At 41.5% G+C, this 23,651-nt stretch overlaps 1 protein-coding gene across 1 annotated transcript in view; it reads right to left on the bottom strand.

The window, feature by feature from the left end:
• LOC121376809 (solute carrier organic anion transporter family member 4C1-like) overlaps positions 1–23,651 on the bottom strand; it is a 56,024-nt gene that overhangs the window by 17,231 nt on the left and 15,142 nt on the right. Inside the window, exons 2-5 of the mRNA XM_041504582.1 lie at positions 9,385–9,727; positions 7,195–7,476; positions 5,587–5,748; positions 3,205–3,307 (exon numbers count right to left, since the gene is read on the bottom strand). Of these exons, the coding sequence (XP_041360516.1) occupies positions 3,205–3,307; positions 5,587–5,748; positions 7,195–7,476; positions 9,385–9,625 (788 nt within the window). The 5' untranslated portion in view covers positions 9,626–9,727. The remainder of the gene's footprint in view (positions 1–3,204; positions 3,308–5,586; positions 5,749–7,194; positions 7,477–9,384; positions 9,728–23,651) is intronic.

Consider the following 23,651-nt stretch of genomic DNA (forward strand, 5'->3'; position numbering starts at 1 on the left):
CAACTAAAAGATCCCTTGCTGCCTGTCGTAAAAGAGTAGCCTATGTGGCGACAGCGGGTTTCCTCTGAAAAACAGTGTCAGAATGACCATATGTTTGACGTCCAATAGCCGATGATAAGATAAAAAATCAATGTGCTCTAGTGGCGTCGTTAAATAAAACAAACTTTACTGTTATATTTTTGACGTCTATGCGATGATAAACACCAAAACCGTTTTACACACTGTATGAATGGCGTAGCGCGTTATAATTCCAAATGCATTAATTCTAAATGCATTATACAAAACTATATTAAAAAACCCAATCGAACTCTATTCCACAATGATTTACAGCTGTATCAATACACAAATAAGGGAATTCCTTTAGAAAGTTACATTCGTTGTTTTCCCTCAAACCTCCGATTCACTATAATGATTTAAATAAGGTTTTATCAATTTTAATTTTCTGAATCAAATGTGGATAAAAAAAGTTATAAAATTTAAAATAACTGAACATCAACTGATAACGCAAACATTTTTTTTTTTTTAAATATCAATCTATAATTAATTAAGAATTGAACGATCTATATACTTAAATGGAAGATTCGTTGTAAGTCGGTTAGAGTATGAATTTTGAACTAATTAACATAAGGGAGAGCATAAAATTATTTAGAAGATGTATCAATTACTATATTAAAATTGCAGTTTTCAAAAGTTGAATTAGTGAAAAGTGAATGTGAAGAATGACTTGAAAGGGATAAAGTGGTTTCAGTGTTACAGTGTGTGTGGATTTCAGAGGAAGTTTGTGATTGTGTGATATTATTCTCGGAAAGGACAGGACGAAGGCGAATGTGTTTTCGCGCTTGTAAGTTGTCGATTTGGTGTGACAGGGACGCGGTCAAGTCTCTCTTTTGATTTGTTGAGCATTCTCTGCTATAAACCGGCCTCGGTGGCGTCGTGGCAGGCCATCGGTCTACAGGCTGGTAGGTACTGGGTTCGGATCCCAGTCGAGGCATGGAATTTTTAATCCAGATACCGACTCCAAACCCTGAGTGAGTGCTCCGCAAGGCTCAATGGGTAGGTGTAAACCACTTGCACCGACCAGTGATCCATAACTGGTTCAACAAAGGCCATGGTTTGTGTTATCCTGCCTGTGGGAAGCGCAAATAAAAGATCCCTTGCTGCCTGTCGTAAAAAGAGTAGCCTATGTGGCGACAGCGGGTTTCCTCTAAATAAATCTGTGTGGTCCTTAACCATATGTCTGACGCCATATAACCGTAAATAAAATGTGTTGAGTGCGTCGTTAAATAAAACACTTCTTTCTTCTTTCTTTCTCTGCTATAACTTCTAATAGAAGCTTCGTTTTTGTGGCCTGTCATATACATTATGTGTCTCAGTTCAAAACCGGAGTCGTTTAAAGCCTGAATTGCGGTGTAAAGTAATCTGGCCGGTGGTCTAAAGGTCACCACAGGTGGCTTGCAGACTGTGTGCGATGTAGGTCTGTGATTGTCGTCTGTCAGTTTGTCACTGTCACTCACAGAGCAGACGATATTGGGACAAAAATAGAAACTATGGAATTCTCGGGAATTCCGTTGTTGACGTAATTGATAAAAAGTAGTTCCGGTAATAACATTCTATTTTTATGCTTTTACCGAAAAAGTGCAATTTTCACGTTGGCTTTTTAGATCACGTGATAGCATTTTAACCAATCCAGACGCCTATTACAAAACAGTAATTATAAAATGGAATTGATATATCAAGTTTCATACATAATTTGGAAGATAAAATTCAAGCACTTTTTAAATATTTTTCACTGTAAATTAGTTTTCAACGGCTTCTGCATTTCACTGCATTCAGTTGATAACAGGGTGCGGGACGAAGCCCAGTGGTAAAGCGCTAGCCTGATGCGCGATCGATCTAGGATCGATTCTCGTCGGTGGGCCCATTGGGCTATTTCTCGTTCCAGCCAGTGGTCCACAACTGATGCAACAAAGGCCGTGGTATGTACTATCCTGTTTGTGGAATGATGCTTATAACAGATCCCTTGCTGCTAATCGAAAAGAATAGCCCACGAAGTGGTGACGGTGGGTTTCCTCTCTCAATATCTGTGTGGTCCTTAACCATATGTCCGACGCCAAATAACCGTAAATAAAATGTGTTGAGTGCGTCGTTAAATAAAACATTTCCTTCAATTGGTAACACTTGGTCTCGTCTGTGTGGTCCTTAACCATATGTCTGACGCCATATAACCGTAAAAAAAATGTGCTGAGTGCGTCGTTAAATAAAACATTTCGTTCTGGTCTCATATATCTTCGTCGGTATTCATAGCATATGAAACAATCTTCGGTATCTGTGATAAAATGACACTGACTAAAAACAAAACAAAAACTGACAAATTTTGGAATTCGGAGAAAATAAACTTGACGAAGGTAAATAATAAATATTAATATTTATCAGCGGAAATATGCAATTTCATAAAAATAATATTCAAGATCATGTTCTTACATTCAAGCACGTTTCGTGGGCTTTGACAAATTCAAGCGCGTTTCATTATGACCACTCGAATTCAAGCACTTTTCTAATCTGTATGAACCATGTATATATGGATTATTATACGAGCTTGTATCTCGTACTGATTTTACGAAACGAGTGTCAGGATTTTTGTATTGCCCGATCGAGAGCGAGAGTAATACATGAATCCTGACACGAGTTTCGTAAAATCAGTACGACTCACACGCGAGTGTAATAATTTCTTTATTATCCATATTATTATTGTTGTTTTCTTTATGAATAACAAAACCCGACTCAAAATGTTTCAGCCACAACTAGAAGGTGACGTCATGTTATGACGTCGCTTCCCAGAATTACGTCATTTCACTTGATATTACAGGTGTGCTTCGTATGATTATTATTAAGTCGGTTATGTTGAACATTATGCAAAATATTATTTTCACAAATAACAAGCTGGGACCCTGTCAAAACGTTTCAAACGAGACAACGAAACGACGTCATTTTCAGAAATGACGTCATTTAGTGTTTACATTGGGAAAGCCGCATTAAGTTATGACGTCGCTTCACAAAATTACGTCATTCGTTGTGCACGTGGAATCATTATGACACACGTGGGTCATACTGGTTATATTTCCCTGAATATCTAGAACTATGTGGATAATATAGATATAGATATATGTGGCATATAATATCTATAGTTTGCAGACAGCTACTCACTTGGACGTATCGACTGTATCAAAGTCGACGTAGTAACTAAGGAACTTGCCTCCCACTAGATATCCTAGGCCCGAACCCAGGATGGAAAATCCGTACAGAAAAGCTGAAAGAAATAAAATGAAGAAGAAAGGAATGTTTATAATAAGTTTGTTTGTTTAACGACACCACAGGAGCACATTGATTAATTAATCATCGGCTACTGGATGTCAAACATTTGGTAAATCTGACTTGTAGTGATCAGAAGTAACCCGTTACATTTTTCCTAATGCAGCAAGAGATCTTTTTTATGTACCATCCCACACACAGGATAGCACATACAACGGCCTTTGATATACCCGTCGTGACGCAATGGCTGGAACGAGAAATAGCCCAATGGGCCCACCGACGGGGATCGATCCCAAACCGACTGCGCATCAAGCGAGCGCTTTAACACTGAGTAAACCCCGTCCCAAAGGGATGTTTATGTAACGACACAGACCTCAGAAAATGTCAAATTTGCCTAAACACGATGTCACACGACACGAGTGCCTCGTACGACAATTGCCGATTCCTCAGAAACCAATGGAATCGGCTATTCTTGTACGAAGTACTCGCAGTGATAGAAATAAGCAGAATTTTTCACTAGTCCACCGGACAAGCACATCTACAAATCTACGTGTCCATCAATATTTTTACTTGTCCAAATAAGTTGTTAGTTTTCTTCAGGAACAAGGACAATGTTTTTGATTGCTCAAAATGAAACAACATCATACATTTTTACTTGTCCAAATAAGTTGTTAGTTTTCTTCAGGAACAAGGACAATGTTTTTGATTGCTCAAAATGAAACAACATCATACATTTTTACTTGTCCAAATAAGTTGTTAGTTTTCTTCAGGAACAAGGACAATGTTTTTGATTGCTCAAAATGAAACAACATCATACATTTTTACTTGTCCACTGGACAACCTTTGAGGTCCATTTTACTTGTCCCGGCAGATTGTCACTTGTCAGGACAAACGGATAAGTGCTTATTTTGAACACTGACTCGTATCGTGTGGCGTCACCTATAATAGCCATTTACGGGTTACGCAAATACAACTTGAGGTAATCAATCTCGGTGTTCTTACCTAACCTATCATGTCCATGTCAATTTAATGCGCGAATGAACAGTGGCGTAGCGTTGGTTGCCAGCGCCCGGGGCAAGGCAAGTATTGCACCCCCTAACCAGTGGACCGTTAGCACTTCGCAAGTCCCTTCCACCAGTCCAGAATTTTGCGCCCGGGGCAATGGCCCCGGTGGCCCCGCACGCGCTACGCCAATGCGAATGAAAACTGGGTTTCGAAAAATGTGTCTTGCGTGAGCGACGCGCGAACGAAACGACGAGCACCTCGACACGTAGGTATCAGTAACAGGGAGTCTTCTTCTGCTAAACATCCAACCAGTGCACCACGACTGGCATATCAAAGTGGTATGCACTACCCTGTCTGTGGGATGGTGCATATAAAAGATCCCTTGCTTCTAATCGAAAAGAGTAGCCCATGAAGTGGCGACAGCGGGTTTCCTCTCTCAATATCTGTATGGTCCTTAACCATATGTCCGACGACATATATCCGTAAATAAAATGTGTTGAGTGCGTCGTTAAATAAAATATTTCTTTCCTTCCTTCATTCCTACAAGCCTATTTTATAATTTTCAGAAAATATTTTGTGAGTAGGATGTTTTCTTTTGTATGTAGCTTTTACCATTGCCAACTCCGAAAATGTTCCAGTCCACCTCTATAAAACATACAGATGTCATCAAACAAAGACACTCCCACCCACCTCCGTGAGTACTAATCTCTTTTTTGGGCTAGTTAGACTTTAAACATTTTGGAAGCAGTTCAAAATTCTTATGTTTATTTTTTTATAAGCAGTCTAACGAATTTTACTTTGGCGCCCGTTCAATTGCTCAAAATCACCTTAAAACTTTTTGGCCGAGCAGTCTTAACTATTTTGGGTTAAATTTTGGAGTCCGGACATGTTTTTGGATGCAGTTACTCTTTGTAGACTTAGGTAAAAAACAGGCTTCACCGAGGAATCGAAATTCAGCCAATCAGAGCACGGCTCCCACTCGGTGTACTTCAAGTTTACGAAGTGTCTGCTATTTGGTCCGCGCTTGCGTTGACCGTACTAAATGGCTTTCTTCCAAATTCCGCCCACCTCAAACTTACCCCCCCCCCCCCCCCCCCCTCCTGCTCCGGAGTTAGTCACTGGCGAAGTCAGAGGCTAAATCCGTAGTGGGCGTGCCTGAACCTCTGTGGATAGGGGCACGAGAAAATAGTTCCCACTCCCACTCCCACTAATTACATTTTGTCCCGCCCATTCTAAGGACTTCTGAATTAAAACAAATTAATAGTAACTTACCAATATAAAGGGGCGTGGAGACTTCAGACACGCTGTCATCAATTAGAGCCACGCCCACTGTGTAGATGGTCGTCCCGCCCACTCCGTGAAGCATTTGACCCAATATAAATACATATAGATAGGTTGATAGATATGTCTCCTCTTTGTCAAAACAAACGGTTTCTGAAACATAAGTCGCTTTTGTTATTTTATATTCCAGATACGCTAAGGCGTTTTATTTGACAAAAACAGGCGCGTAGGGCGGATTTTCCAAGTGTGTGTGTGTGTGGGGGGGGGGGGGGGGGGGGGGGGGGGGAGGGAGCTAATTGTTATGGTTGTATAAAATGTAAAATGTGTTGTGCGAAACCGCGAGCGCCGCGAGCGCCACGAAGCCCCATAAGATAAATTTAAAAATATTAACCCCCTTCATAGCGATTCTGGCGTGTTTTCGGCTTATTACCCGAGACATTTAAAGTCCCGAAATAAAAACTGGCGAAAAAAAAAGGGGGGGGGGGGGGGGGGGGGGGGGGGGGGCTCCTACGGGCCTGAAAAAGAAATATGAAAATCAATTTTTTTTTAAAACTCTAAATAATGAATTAACAAACAAATAACAAAACACAATAATAATAATAATAATAATAATAATAATAATAATAATAATAATTTAGAAAAAAAAAAGAAATCAGAAATCAGAAATAAAACAAATTAAAACACAATAAAATAACAAAATAAAAAGTTAAAAACATAATAGACCGGCCTCGGTGGCGTCGTGGTTAGGCCATCGGTCTACAGGCTGTTAGGTACTGGGTTCGGATCCCAGTCGAGGCATGGGATTTTTAATCCAGATACCGACTCCAAACCCTGAGTGAGTGCTCCGCAAGGCTCAGTGGGTAGGTGTAAACCACTTGCACCGACCAGTGATCCATAACTGGTTCAACAAAGGTCATGGTTTGTGCTATCCTGCCTGTGGGAAGCGCAAATAAAAGATCCCTTGCTGCTAATCGGAAAGAGTAGCCTATGTAGTGGTGACAGCGGGTTTCCTCTCAAAATCTGTGTGGTCCTTAACCATCTGTCTGACGCCATATAACCGTAAATAAAATGTGTTGAGTGCGTCGTTAAATAACACATTTCTTTCTTTCTTTCTTTCTTTAAAAACATAATAATATAAAATATAATTTAAAAAAAAAAATGCCATGCAATACAACACAATGCAATAATATACTATAATTAATATAATAAATATAAAAAGTAATAAAAAATAACAAATATATAAATATATGATAAAGTTTAAAGTATAAATATATAAATCAATAAAATGCATATTATAAATATATTAATAAATGAAATCAGAATGAATGAATGAACTAATAATTAATTAAATAAATAAATAAAAGAATTAATGAACAAATAAATAAAGGAAGGAAGAAAGAATGAAAAACAAATAAATGTACAAATAAATAAATAAATAAATAAAGGAAGAAAGATTGAAAACAAATAAATAAATAAACAAATAAATAATTAAAGTAATAAACAAATAAATAATAATAATAATAATAATAATAAAAAAAATATATAAATAAATAAATAAAAAAAATTAAAAATTAAAAAATTAAAAAACGCAACACCAACCATTTGATGAACACAAGTTATCGGTCTTCTCTCCCAAATCATACAGGCCGGTGGTGAAATGCGGAAGTGACATCACTACGGACCCGGAGGCCATTATGACACCCGCGCTCGCGATCCACTTTGCCTTGTTCTTCCCTGACGCGAAGAAGCTGACGATGACGCCGAGCACGGCGGCGGACACGTCGTAGGCGCTGGAGATGAGGCCCACCTTGGCGCTGGGCAGGTTGAAGCGCCGCTCTATCGACGTCGTGTTTACGTTGTTCACGCCGTTGACAACAAAACCTAGAAGGAGACATTTTACAGTAACTGTTTAGAGGTTCTCAATTATTATAGGTATCAGTAGTTCATCAAGATTAACCTCGGCTTGCGCTTGCACTCGAGGTTAATCTTGATGAACTGAGGCAGCAGTAGCCCGAGTACTCCGCCGTTCGAAAGCTGGCCTCAGATTACAGTTATCTTCCCATTTGGTTGTCCAAAATCCGGAAGTTTCACCGCGCAAGTAGTCTGCTGTTTGACTGTGATTATTTCATGGCAGACAGCTATGAAGTGGCAACTGTTTGACTGAAGTGACAGGGGATAGCATGTAGTTTGTAAACATGTGTAACTTGTTGACATTGAAGACTTGTTTGTGGTAATTCCGGCCCATGCAAAAGTAGTGCTTTTTGTGTAAAATGGGTGTACTCCGGCCTGGTTTAGAGGGTGTGTCTGTTTAAACCAATATGCTGGGAGAAAGAGCTGGACAACAGGGGTTGTCCTTTTCAGGGTATGTGTCCCCCATGCAGGCAAAGGTACATACAAAACTTCACGGGCCTGCTGATATTAATAAAAATGTTATAGCCACTAAGGCTATATAGAAACATATAGCGAAATTAATTGTGGTCTGAGGCCAGCTATAGTTCTTTCCACTGGAAACGCCTTTTTCCATACTACTGAATTTACTACAAGCAGTGACGTAGCGTGGGCGGGGCCACAGGGGCGGTTGCTCCGGGCGCAAAATTCTGGACTGGTGGAAGGGACTCGGGGATTGCTAACGGTCCACTGGTTAGGGGGCGCAATACATGCCTTGACCCGGGAGCTGGCAACCTACGCTACGCCACTGACGATTGTTTTTTAAATTGCACACAAAAATAGTATTTTGTTTTGTTTATTTCTTAAATACTTTTACTTTTTTTTTCTTACGTCAAACTAAACTGAAATTATTGGGGGGAAAAAAAAAAAAATTAAGAGGCTGGGACCCACTATAGACGAACATTTGTACAGTTATGATAGCTCTCTTCCATCAGAGATAACGCCATTGAGAAAACACGGAATTGCTGCCTACCACCGGGTGGGCAAAGATTCCCGCTCTAATACAATAATAACCCTATGTTTGACGTTAAATATCATCATATTGCTAATTTCCGAGTTCGATAACAAACTCCCCTTTGGAAGGCTATTTAAAGTCGCAGACACTAAGTTTGGTAACTTACTCTACAAACCTTTATCACATTTGGATAAAATTACAACAAAAAAATATTAGTCTATGATGCTGAAACAGGGAATTCCTCACAGTACGTGTGTATTAATGGCACGTTCAATTACTGGCATTTTCCGACCACAATGCTTATTAGATAGAAGGTGAGTATGCAGGAATTCATGTAAGGGGGTGTGAGGTCTAGACCAGAGAGCGTAGTAGTAGTAGTAGACATAGTAGAAGAAGAAGAAGAAGAAGAAGAAGAAGAAGAAGAAGAAGAAGAGGAAGAAGGAGATGAGAAGACGTAGAAGAGAAGGTGGCATTTTCGGACCACTATGTTTATTAGATAGCAGGCGCGTGTGCAGGAATTTATGCAGGGTGTGTGAGGTCTAGACCTGAGAGCGTAGTAGTAGTAGTAGTAGTAGTAGTAGTAGTAGACCTAGTAGAAGAAGGGGAAGAAGCATAAGAAGAAGAAGACAAGGAGAAGATGGAGAAAAGAAGATAAAGAAGAAGTAGAAAAAGGAAGAAAAAGTAGAGAAAAAATTAGAAGAAACAGAAGAAGAAGAAGAGGCAGTAGAAGATGAAAAACAACAACAAAACAAAAACAAAAAAAGAGAAGAAGAAGTAGGAAAATATGAAGAATACAAGAAGAGGAGGCGGTGGATAAGGAAGGGGAAGAAGAAGAGAAGGTGGAGGAAGAACAAGTGCAAGAAACAGAAGACCAATATACCACTCACCTAAAACCATCGCATAGTAGGACAGGAAGAACAGCAGACATTTTGGATTGTTGAAACTCTGTAGCCAGCGAGGACGGAACCGACCGAACCGGCATAGCGTCACGTCAGCAACGACGTCGTCTTCCGACTTCTTGCACACGACGACGACGACGACGTCGTCCGGACTCAAAACGCACGTGAGGGCCCGCCCACAGTCGCGCGAATCTTGGACACCTTCGTCTGAATCATTTTCCATAATCATTTATTGCACACTGCCATGACTGTTGTCTGTCATCGTCAGAGCACATCGTGTTGGGAAAAGCATTGACTGGCCATCATAGGGTGCTCAAGGTTTGGTAAAATCCTAAAATATAAATACAAATACAAAATAATGCGTGTAATTTACTGATGGACGGCACCACAAATAGGAAGGAAGGAAATGTTTTATTTAACGGCGCACTCAACACATTTTATTTACAGTTATATGGCGTCAGACCACAGAGATATTGAGAGAAAACCCGCTGTCGTCACTGTGGGTCACGCGACCTGGATTGGTCAAAGGGTAGAGACTAGACTAATATGGATCACTGCGGGTCACCCAACCTGGATTGGTCAAAGGGTAGATACTAGACTAATATGGATCACTGCGGGTTACCCAGACTGGATTGGCCAGATGGTAGAGTCTAGACTAACATGCATCACTGCCGAAGACGGATGAGCTGGGCCAAACTACTTGTGTGGGGGGGGGGGGGGGGGGGGGGGGGGGGGGGGGGGGGGCCTAACCACAACTCAACGCACATTCTCTCATATGACAGAAGAATATATCACCGTTATTCCACCCAAGGAAAACAAATTTGTGAATCTAGGCTCTAACAATAACAAAAATTGTTTCGCGAGTTGGTATTGCCTTATCTACACCTCTCAACAGTAGTTGATTCTTTTTCTTGCACATTTATTTACAGAACTAAGCTTATAAGCTAAGGTGTGTTTATTCTGGAACGATTAATAAAGGCTTCACCTACAAACTCATTTATAAATACACGAAAACATACAATCCGCATTATGCAACGACATAAAAAAAAAGAACAACTTGACCATAAAGGTAAAAATATTAATTTGTTTAAATATATTTAAAACAACATTTCAACGAGAAATGGCAACTTAAAGTACAACTTGTGTTGATGCAACGTCATGATGACAACTTGAACCCGTGCTTATAAAGCTTTTAGAGTTTGCACTCAAATCTCTAATGACGTCACAAGAAATGCAACTTGTATGGCGTTGTTATGGCGTTAAACCTTCGGACTGTTTCAGTTTTGGGGTGTCCAAACGACAAAACTGTTAAAGCAATCGGAAAACGGTATCCGTCCACAACACCAAGTCAAAGGGACGTTTAGAGGTGGCCATGGCTGTCACTGCTACCACGAAGCATTGTCATGTGCTTTGTCTATAGATGGACGGCCCCACCTCACCCTCACTTCCTCCGTCCACAAAGTACAGTCCCATGAAGTATTTTAGGGGGGGGGGGGGGCCAAAGGGCAAAAGAGCACATGGCTAAACTCTCTGAAAAGAGCATTTTAATGAAAAGTGCAAACAAATTTGTTCCAAAAAAAAGAAGAAAAAAAAGGGGAACACTAATTTTTGTTTTAGGGGAAGAGGACAAATGGGCTGCGTAACAAACCGGACCTAACCACAACTACCACCACGTTTTCTTATTACTGTGCCCAGAAGACTGAATATACCGTATATTAAACTCTGGAATTAAACATTTTCTCGGGGGAGCATGTCCCAAAACCTCCTAGTAGGTTTGGGCCCTCAAAAACATGTATTTTTACCCCCGTCCCCAGACCATCAAACCTGACACTGCACCCCCCGCCCTCCACCCACACTTTCACATACACTCCACGGGTTTTCCTGATCCCCTCTCCTAGATCCCAGCCTCCAGAAATACACAAATCAACAACAAGCATATCCACTTTTATCCTGACAGCTGACAAGAATGCATACTCACCAAAGTTAATCTCACTGCTTTCCAGACCATTTAACCCAACCCCACATCCCCCGGCTTAAACCACATCAGGTATAGATTACGTCATTTCACCTCGCCCCTCTTTCTAAAGAAGCACAGCTCGAGATGACTGGGTGGAAACAGATAAAGACGTGCAAAATAATGGCATTTATTACTGCCCTCCGATAGAAATCTGTTTACATTTCCAGGAATATCCTCCAGTTTAGATACAGAATGCCAGAAAGGGTTTACACACTTCGTTCGCCGAGTGCTAATTCTGATGGACCGATACCGCGTTGCTTGCGTTGCCATTGGTTTTCTAAGGCGGGTGCGTAACAGAAGGTAACGTTTACAAAAACCAATTAGACATACAGTCTGTCCAAATAATACGCTGTGGGTGATAACATGGTTAGGAAGAAACAGCTGTATAGTTTTCCTCCGACTGTACCCCCCCCCCCCCCACCTTTTCTCTCCCTCGACCCTCTCTTTCTCAGTGTGTGTGTGTGTGTGTGTCTGCCTCTGTGTCTCTGTCTCTCTCTCTCTCTGTATGTGTGTCTTTCTTTTTCTCGGTGTGTGTGTGTCTGTCTCTCTCTTTCACTCTCAGTGAGTCTCTCTCTCTCTCTCTCTCTCTCTCTCTCTCTCTCTCTCTCTCTCTCGGTACGGTACATACCACGGCCTTTGTTACACCAGTTGTGGAGCACTGTCTGGAACGAGAAATAACCGAATAGGCCCACCGACGGGGATCGAACCTAGATCGATAGCACATCAGACGGGCGCTGTACCACTGAGGTACGCCTCGCCCTCTGACGTGAGCCGAGCCCCCAAAGGGAACGAGTACAGCAGAGGACATGTAGCCCGCAAAATGTTCTGTTCATTCTCGAGATTACAAACCATCGTGTTACAGATTATATCGGTGTGTGAGTGTGTGTGCGTACACGCGTGATGCGTGTGTACATGTGTGTACATTTTGTTTTCTTCACCTTCTGTTCCACAGCTGATATATCAAAGCCCGTGGTGCGTGCTGTCATGTGAGTCGTTAAACAAACGTTCATGTGGTGCGATTGGGAGTAATATCGATTGTCTTCAACAGTTAAAGTTTGTTTTGTTTAACGACACCACATACATACATACATACATGCAAGTAAGCGGGATCGACCGCGTAGATTGTAGGCCCCATGCATGTGGTTGATTTAAAGAACATCCTTTTTATGGATGCCTCAATAGCTCAGAGCGCATCGTGGTTAGTCTCGCAATTTGCAGGCGATTCGGTGCCACAGGTTCATACATCAATACATACATACACACATAGTACATAGTGTGGGTTGCCCCCTCCCCAATATGAAATCCTGTCTACGCCAGTGTATGCACCATCCCACAGACAGGATAGCACATACCACGGCCTTTGATATACCATAGCAACGGCATGGGACAATTTGTGAGGTCAGAAAGGATTTAATTATCCCCTGCGCCAGTGCGTTAATATCTATGTATGTAACAGTCAACCTCGACATACATACAATATATAGATATTCATACATCAATACATACTAGCCAGTGCCAGGTCTGCCCACTGTTTCGTGCACGTAATCGGGATCGACCGCGTAGATTGTAGGCCCCATGCATGTGGTTGAGTTAAAGAGCATCCTTTTTATGGATGCCTCTATAGCTCAGAGCGCATCGTGGTGAGTATCGCAATTTGCGGGCGATTCGGTGCCACAGGTTCATACATCAATACATACATACACACATAGTACATAGTGTGGGTTGCCCCCTCCCCAATATGAAATCCTGTCTACGCCAGTGTATGCACCATCCCACACAGGATAGCACATACCACGGCCTTTGATATAGCAGTTGTGGTGCACTGGCTTGAACGAGAAATGGCCCACCGATCATTCCCAGACCGACCGTGCATCAAGCGAGCGCTTCACCACTGGGCTACGTCTCGCTCTAAATTATGTTCAGAAGAAGAAGTTTGTTTTATTTAACGACACCACTAGAGCACACTGATTTTTTTATCTTATCAGCGGCTATTGGACGTCAAACATATGGTCATTCCGACACTGTTTTTCAGAGGCTACTCTTTTACGGCAGGCAACAAGGGATCTTTTATTTGCGCTTCCCACAGGCAGGATAGCACAAACCATGGCCTTTGTTGAACCAGTTATGGATCACTGGTCGGTGCAAGTGGTTTACACCTACCCATTGAGCCTTGCGGAGCACTCACTCAGGGTTTGGAGTCAGTATCTGGATTAAAAATCCCATGCCTCGACTGGGGTCCGAACCCAGTACCTAGCAGCCTGTAGACCGATGGCTTAACCACGACGCCACCGAGGCCGGTAAATATGTTCAGAGACGCGTTCTCAGAGTAAGTTAGTGTTGTATATTGTGGATGATATAGCAAACAAGTCATTAGGAAGGGCATTTCAAATGGACGGAGGGGAAGGGGCAGGACCCCCCTCTGAATCAGTGGTGTGTTATGGTTTTCAAACAGGTGGTTGCTACTCAGTGTCCGATACTGATGGTTGGTCTGTGATGAGTGGATGATATAGCAAACAAGTCATTAGGAAAGGCATTTCAAACGGACGGAGGGGAAGGGGGGGGGGGGCAGGACCCCCCTCTGAATCAGTGGTGTGTTATGGTTTTCAAACAGGTGGTTGCTACACAGTGTCCGATATTGATGGTTGGTCTGTAATGAGTGGATGATATAGCAAACAAGTCATTAGGAAGGGCATTTCAAACGGACGGAGGGGGGGGGGGGGTCAGGACCCCCCTCTGAATCAGTGGTGTGTTATGGTTTTCAAACAGGTGGTTGCTACAGTGTCCGATATTGATGGTTGGTCTGTAATGAGTGGATGATATAGCAAACAAGTCATTAGGAAGGGCATTTCAAACGGACGGAGGGGAGGGGGGGCAGGACCCCCCTCTGGATCAGTGGTGTGTTATGGTTTTCAAACAGGTGGTTGCTACACAGTGTCCGATACTGACGGTTGGTCTGTAATGAGTGAACGCCACGTGTTGCCGTGTCAGACGAGGCGACCCAGGCGGAAACGCCGATACAGCTAGCTTCGTTCATCGACGAGGCTCCACAGGGACGAACCCTCAACCACGCACACGGTCATTAAACTTGACGTCTTAACGGTTCAGTCTCAAAGTTGCATGACAGCGCTTCCCGCCAAAATGATTCATTCATTTCTGCTTTGAAATGTAAACAGTCAACTACTGAGTATATACCCATACAAGTTTACTATCAGATAATGTTATTTACTTGTAGGAAATTAAACAAATAAATAAATAAAAAATTTAATGAATAAAGACGCATTCTAAGAGTACTGGTAAAGAAACGTTAGAGTTACCGATTGTTTTGTTTAACGACACCACTAGAGCACATTGATTTATTAATCATCGGCAATTGGATGTCAAACATTTCGTAAAAGACAAAAAAATATTTTTGAGGGCCACCAACAGAATTCAGTTTTTGTGTTCAGTGTTTCCCAGAAAGAAAAGGAACATATAGGGGCTATTTCATGTGAGTTTTCTAATACGATTTTTATGTCAACTCGTGAAGTGTGAAAACCATATTTTCACACTTCGCAATTCGTGAAAATATTATTTTCACACATCTCGAGTTGACATAAAATTCGTATTGGAAAACCCCCACCATGAAATGGTCTATTTCCAAATTTTTCACAATATCTTTCGCTTTTTGCAATCTAATTAAAATGTGTCTGCACTGGTTAATTACTATTACCTGTGGATCTAACGGCACCCCACTTCCAAGCTAACTTGCGATGAAGACAGGCGTCTCGCCATGTACTCTCGAGTTACCCCCCCCCCCCCCCCACCCCACCCCACCCCACCCCACCCGACCTGGAGGGACTCTTACTGAGTTACGGGAAGCTACTTGAGTATCGCGTCACGTACACCGGGTCACGGGCTTCCGTGACTTTGGTGTACGACGACGCTATCGTACAGAAGAAGAGGAGATGGAGGAAGAGGAAAAGCGCGCCAGGAACGGCACGGGGGGGGGGGGGGGGGGGGTCACCAAAACTGGCGGCTCAACCCCCAGCGGCGATCCCTTCTGCGACGCCGCCCCCAGCCCAGCCTGAGTCGAGGAAACCAGCTACGCCGGAACCGTCGACCACCCAGAGGGACAGACTCAACACCGCGGTGTATGAGACGCCCCGTAACGCCCCTCCATCGCCGACCACTACGTGACCCAGACAGAACTGGCCGGTATCCCCGGGAAAATCAGGTCCGGCTTCCTGAAGTTCGTGCAGGGGGACACCTCGGATCCGGCATCACTGATGGGCGGACTAGTGAAACCAGAGCTAAAACAACTGCCTGATGGAAGCGCTTACGAGCTACACACATTCAAATCTACAGCCGGCAAGACGGGGTTGGTACTAACTCAGCGCCGAGGAGTCTACCGACAAGCGGTCCTGATTAGAGAGAAGGATAGCCACACCATCCACAGGATCGTCGAGGCCCTTTTCGGCAACGACTACCGGAGTGTCATAACCATCCTCGCCGACCAGAGATGGAAGCACTTCATCCCCGCCTTTGCCGGTTCTCCGCTCATCGGTTCGCCGTAGGTCAACCTCCAACGGCCTTAACGAGGCCACTCACGTGGATATATAGATCGGACTTTAAATATTTAGACCCTTCGTTCAAAATTTTATGTCGAAATTACTTTTTTTTTTTTTTTTAAAATAGTATTAAATAGTCCGATCCTCTCTTCTTTCTCTTATTTATTTTTGGACTGTCCTTCTAAAATGCTCCAAATTATATAAATATTCGGCCGAGCAGTCAATTCTTTTTATTTTTGGCTTGTAATTTTATTTTTATTTTTATTTTATTCTATTAACTTTTTACTAATTGCTATTTTCAAAATTCTGCCCATTTTCAACACTACTCCCCAATCGTCGAAAAACTAAATATATATGGAACTCGGTTAAAATTTTATTTAACACTCAACGACATAACTTTTTACTCAGTTTATCCAACTTCATCTTCATAAATCAAGGCTAATATGCGTTCCTCATCTTCATAAATCAAGGCTAATATTCGTTACTCGTCTTCATAAATCAAGGCAAATATTCGTTCCTCGTCTTCATAAATCAAGGCTAATATTCGTTCCTCATTTTCATAAATCAAGGCTAATATTCGTTCCTCGTCTTCATAAATCAAGGCTAATATTCGTTCCTCGTCTTCATAAATCAAGGCTAATATTCGTTCGTCTTCATAAATCAAGGCTCTTCATAAATCAAGGCTAATATTCGTTCCTCGTCTTCATAAATCAAGGCTAATATTCGTTCCTCGTCTTCATAAATCAAGGCTAATATGCGTTCCTCATCTTCATAAATCAAGGCAAATATTCGATCCTCGTCTTCATAAATCAAGGCTAATATTCGTTCCTCATCTTCATAAATCAAGGCTAATATTCGTTCCTCGTCTTCATAAATCAAGGCTAATATTCGTTCCTCGTCTTCATAAATCAAGGCTAATATTCGTTCCTCGTCTTCACAAATCAAGGCTAATATTCGTTCCTCATCTTCATAAATCAAGGCTAATATTCGTTCCTCATCTTCATAAATCAAGGCTAATATTCGTTCCTCATCTTCATAAATCAAGGCTAATATTCGTTCCTCGTATTCAGCCTTGATACATGTCGTCAAGAAGTCGTGCCACAAAATGCTTAAATTTCATTGGATGCAAAGAGATCTGATTGCAACGAATCACAACGCTCCTTATAGATTCCCTTGTTATTGTAAACAAAGATGGCAGCGTCAGCGTCCGTGGAAACGTGTCGTGTTTGTCACGATATGTTAAAAAAACAACGTTTCGGCGGTTAATTTTTGATATTGCTTTCAAGATTGTCACATGTTACCGATGCTGTGATTGGTCAGCGATGTCATCGTGTAAGGGACATAATCGGTGTTACAAATGTTCTTCCAATAGAGGGCGCTAGTAGTGGATATCAGTAAACGTGACTAAATGTATCAAGGCTGAATACGAGGAACGAATATTAGCCTTGATTTATGAAGATGATCCAACTTACGAGGCCCTCTCCTAATTACAAACATTAAATTGTACAATAATGGCGACTGTAATTTTCAATCAATCAATCAACTAAAGTAAACGTTTGTGAAAAATGATCGAATAAACTGAAAAGACAGAAAAGGAAAAGAAAGGAAATAGAAGTAATCAATGGTTGAACTTTATTCATTATTAACATTTTATCTTCTCAGACTGGTAAGTAATAACAATATAACAGTAAAAAGTAACAACAAATAATAAATGATTTCGCACCACGAGATAACGTTTTCTTAGTCAAATCATTGTATCTGTTTAATGTATCTGTGAACATGCTCCAATATTTGTTTATTGGTATCATCATTAAAGGTGTCTCGACCGTTTACTATCAATTGAAGATTAATTGGTTCAAAACTGTTTAGAGATGTTAAAAGAATTTTTTTTGCTGGTTATTAAATTGACATTCAAAGAAATAATGACGAGTGCTTCAGAGTAATGTTCACAATTACAAGAAGGATCCATAGTAAGACCACAGCAATATAGATCTGCATTTAAGGTACAACAGGCATGGTTTAATCTAGTACGTAAAACATTTTCTTTTCGATTTCCGCAAAAATGGAATGAGGGAATTTTATAAACATCTGGCACTACTGCTTTTATAAAGGATGAAATTTGTTCACAATTTCGTATTTTCGCTTTCAGATTATTCCAAAGATCAATTGTTGAATGTATAAATGACATTTTTAGATATTTTACCGTAGTTGCACTTAATATTCATTGTTTTATAGCTACAATTGACAATTGTTTAAATTACTTCCTTTTTTTTTCAAATATGATCAGATGCATTGGTAATCATCATGCTGAAAAACGACACCGACCTCAATAATTAAAACGTAATCATTTACATGGGAGATAAATGAATCATGAACTTGTTCACAGAAATATAAATATGATTTCTATATTTTCAGTGTAACTAAAGTTCAGTGAAAATATTACTGTTTAACCAAATATTACTTTTATAGTGTCTGTAGATCTATATCTTTCATAGCTATATACATGTATATAAATTATATTATAATAAATACATATATCGACATTTTAAACTATCGCTATTTTGGTGAATAACATACTTATGGTTAATTTTTCTCGATAGAGAGACTGAAAGGAAACCCGCTGCCGTTAGATCCAACACTTGAATATTTCTATCGTCGAAAGCGATGTTGGAGGGGATGGGGTGGGTAGGTTGGACAAGCAGGAGGACACAGCCGACCTCCCCCCCCCACCCCACCCCATCCCAACACTCAAAATAAAATATTCGCCCTCGCTAAAAATCAAATTATTGTATAGCTCACTCCCAGTCGCTGTTATTTTCCGGCATCTATGTGTATCTTCAATAGGCTACTCCTAGCGGTAAAGTCTGTTATCTGCATGTCCTCAAAGACAGGACAGTACATACCACGGCCTTTGTTGTACAAGTTGTGGAGCACTGGTTGGGAGTCCATCGCACCTCAGTGGAGCGCTCTACCACTGCGCTGTATCCCGTCCCACAAAGGCGGACCCAGGGAGAATTGTTGAAAAGGGGACCAAGAGCAAAAGGACAAATGGACCTACTTCCTGAAAATTATAACCAATGCACCACAACTGTTCAAAGGCCGTGGTATGTGCTTTCCTGTCTGTGGGAAGTGCAAATAAAATATCCCTTGCTGCATTAAGAAAAATGTAGCGGGTTTCCTCTGATGACTACACGTCAGAATTACCAAATGTTTGACATCCAATACCCTATAATTAATTAATCAAAGTGCTCTAGTGGTATCGTTAAACAAAACAAACTTTTAACTTTTACTTCCTGAAAATGGCACTTCAATGAAAAATGTAAATACACTGTTCAAAAAAGGTAAAGTGGGGGGGGGGGGGTTTTGGGGGGGGAGTGGGGGGGGGTGGGGTAGGGGGTATAGGTCCCCTTGATCCCTTCCCTTAGATCCGCCCTCGAGTCTCTGCGAAACCTGGAAGACAGAACGCCGGGACGCTCCACGGGAGCCTCAAATGCTATGCTACTGCTTCACCCCGAGATCATGATATGGCGCCAACTGTAAATAAACCATGACAATCGAGACCAAATTTAGAAACCATGCCTCGGTATTCCCCCCTCCCGTCACCTCGGGGCGGAGGGGGGGGGGGGGGGGATGTTTGGTTGGTGTTTTCTTTGGCAATTACAAGGCAGTAATTGTTTTAAGAAGCGGAAGGGTTTTGGGCAAGGCTAGGCCATTTCAAATGATCACGATTCCAGCTTAAAAACACAGAGCTGACCGAAGCAAATGTTGATCAGCTGTGAAAATACGATCTTTGACTACTTATTGTTGAGAATCGGAGAATACAATACGAGTGGCCGTTATATACCAGTGGGGCAAGGGGGGGGGGGGGGGGGGGGGGTAGAGCAAATGCCCCCACCCCCCACCCCCCAGTTCTGGAGCAAAATCTTAAATTCAGCCAAAAATTATATAGATATTCGGAAAAAATGTGCTAACCTGAGACCTTTACACAAAGTGTTTCGATTATTCTACCCTCAAAATTAATTGTAATTCAATTTAAAATGCGTAGTGATTCGTTTGCAACCCTATATAGCTGTTTGGTAGTAATGCTAATATGAATACATGTTATGTTTCATGTTGTTTTCGTTTAATTAGAACAAATACAAGCCTGTCTCCCCCCCCCCCCCCCCACCCCCATAAAAATAGGAGTACGTACGTCTATGTTTGCGGCAATAGGCACCCTAAAATATTAAGAGCATCTTCACAAATGACATTTCGATAGCCTGTACTATCTCAAAATATGGGATTACCTTTCGTAACTGTGAAACAACGACATAGTTTCCATATTTTATAGGTAATCGGTAACTGTTCAGTATACATGTATGTTCAGATTTATCACATTTCGTGTTTTATTTTGCTATTAATATGATTTTGACACTCTTGCTGGTTATAATGTCTCTAATTTATGTGACGTCACTAAATCCCTTCAGTTTTAACGCATTGCGGGAAATTGTAAGCATTGGCGTATTTTGATTCTGATAAACAAAACAGGAACGTACAAGTCTTATGGATGACATTATGTAATAAAACAATTACTGACCACATTTCGGGCAATATAATGTTGACCTCGGTCAATATCAATTTCTTCGGTCCATAAAACATGATTAAATAAATAAATAATATATATATATATATATATATATATATATATATATATATATATATATATATATTCATGTGTGTGTGTGTGTGTGTGTGTGTGTGTGTGTGTACTGTACACGTACAAAACAATAGCGGGTGTCATACATATGATCATATACAGATAAATGTGATCTAATACTAGAAACTACCAATTGCCAGCACAAAGTTTGCCAACTTTCTGCTCTCACGACTTCTACGACTGTCCGGTTGCTAGTCTGAGCGCTCTTACAACTCGATTCTCGTCGTATAACCCATTAGTTGTTAATCTGAGCGCACCCGTCGTAAGTTGGGGGAATTACAACACAACCGCTGAGTTGACTAACTTCGTCGTGACCGTTGACAGTTTGGTCCTAGCATACGTTTTACTTCCAACATTATCTATAACCTTCTAAAACTAAAAAAAATAAAAATCTCGGTTAGTTATTTCTTTGATGTCCCCGGTGGATAATAAGTGTAAAAACGATAAACACTTGGCTGTTAATAATAAAACAATTTTATATACTTATTACGCATTTTTTTTTGTGTGTGTGTATGCCATGCGCACTCGATCATAAAGCGATATTCATCTTGTATAACATTAACATTACAAAGAGTACGAGGCGAGACGTAGCCCAGTGAGAAAACCCTTGCTGGATACATGGTCGGTCTGGGATCGGTCCCCGTCGGTGGCCCGCCCATTGAGCTATTACTCGTTCCAGCCATAACTGGTATATCAAAGACCGTGGTATGTGCTCTCCTGTCTGTGGGATGGAGCATATGAAAGTTATCTTGCTACTAATGGAAACAATGTAGCGGGTTTCCTCTTTTGATGTGTCGATACCTGCCAGATCTCACATTTAATTTATGAGCGCACATTCTAATCTCACATTTATGTGGACTATTTCTGTACGGGCTCCCATTTTTGTACAGGGCAGGCTGATTTTTTGCCCGAATTAAACGAAAATGCCCGAATCTGGTTGACAACATTTATTTATATTAGCATTACTCCAAACGAAATGGTGGAAATACAAGGTAAAAATGTCTCAGGCTAGCAAATTTTGCAAGAATATCTCTATATTTTGTGCCCAAATTAGAATTTTATTTCTGCCACCCCCCCCCCCCCACCCCCACCCCCCGTCTCGTACGTTTATGAGTATTTCATTTGGCAGTTTTAAATAAGTTTGTAACAAAAATTCATTTAACAAATGTTGATATGGATGTCATTTAGGCAGTGTCGTTGTTTTACTGTAACGTAAATTGCTTGAACGCATATAATATTGTTTATTTAATTCTAATGTAAATGTTGTCAGCATTCGATAAAGGAAGGAAATGTTTTATTTAACGACGCACTCAACATATTGTATTTACAGTTATTTGGCGTCAGACCTACGTTAAGGACACACACAGATATTGAGAGAAGAAACCCGCTGTCGCTACTTCATGGTCTACTCTTTTCAATTAGCAGCATGGGATCTTTTATATGCACCATCCCACAGACAGGATAGTGCATACCACGGCCTTTGTTATGCCAGTTGTGGAGCACTAGCTGGAACGAGAAATAACCCAATGACCGACCGCGCATCAAGCGAACACTCTACCACTGGGCTACGCCCCGCCCCTCATAAATTCCAGACGTAGTTCAGTCTAAGTGTAAGTTCCTGTTTGTCCGGAACTTACACTTGGCCTAAGGTTTATCGACCAGTTATCTTCACGGTGCACCAGTTCTACATATTATAATTTAATACAGAGTTAGTGATGTTGCGTAATCTCATCCAAACTTTAAAAATTATCAGTTTCTCTGTTTTATCTTGTAGTGGAAACCATCGGTATAAAGACATTCAGTACACGTTACTGTTCTTACACGCAGTAACTTTTACAAAATGACGTAGTGGGGTGGCTTGTATGTCTCCATGACCCAGAGAGCTATGTTAGAAGGCGTTTCGGCTCCTGATAAGGGATACCCAAGCTGGATTGGTCGATGGGTAGACCATTCCTTGATGTAGTGACGGTGGGGGGGGGGGGGGGGGGGGGGGGGGGGGGGGGCTTGTACGTCTCAATGACCCAGAGAGCTATGCCAGAAGGAGTTTTGGCTACTGTTAGGGATACCCAAGCTGGATTGGTCGATGGGTAGACCATTCCTTGATGTGGTGACGGGGACGGTGTGTGTGTGTGTGTGTGTGTGTGTGTGTGTGTGTGTGTGTGTGTGTGTGTGTGTTGTATGTCTCAATGACCCAGAGAGCTATGCCAGAAGGAGTTTTAGCTCCTGTTAGGGATACCCAAGCTGGATTGTTCGATGGGAAGAGACTGGACTATGGGTGAGGTAACCCAAACAGAAACCTTGAGTGCTGAAGCCATAGGTAATGGGCGCAAGGCGCACTCTAATAGACCACAATTGATTTGTTTGTGTTGTTTAACGACACCACTAGAGCACATTGATTTATTAATCATCGGCTATTGGATGTCAAACATATGGTCATTTTGATACAGTCATAGAGAGGAAACTCGCTACATTTTTCCATTAGTAGCAAGGGATCTTTTATATGCACCACCCCACAGACAGAATAGCACATACCACGGCCTTTGATATACCAGTCGTGGTGCACTGGCTGGAACAAGAAATAGCCCAATGGGCCCACCGACGGGGATCGATCACAGACTGACCGCGCATCAAGCGAACGCTTTACTACTGGGCTACGTCCCGTCCCAACACCACCACCAGGGCCTCGTTCCACGAAGAGATCTTAGCCCTAAGATCAACTTAAGTGCATAGGGTAGCTATGCGCTTACGGTAATCTTAGCCCTATGATAAACTTAAGTGCATAGGGTAGCTATGCGCTTACGGTAATCTTAGGGCTAAGATCGCTTCGTGGAACGGGGCCCTGAGCACGTTAATTTATTAATAAATAAATGTGCTTTAGTCGTGTCGTATTATCATCGGCAATTGCATGTCAAACACTGGGTATTTTTTTACTTATAGCTTTAGAAGAAACCCGCTACATTTTTTCATTAGTAGCAAGGGATCTTATGAATGAATG

Source organism: Gigantopelta aegis, chromosome 7, assembly GCF_016097555.1.
Source record: "Gigantopelta aegis isolate Gae_Host chromosome 7, Gae_host_genome, whole genome shotgun sequence".
Taxonomy (NCBI): Eukaryota; Metazoa; Mollusca; class Gastropoda; order Neomphalida; family Peltospiridae; genus Gigantopelta; species Gigantopelta aegis.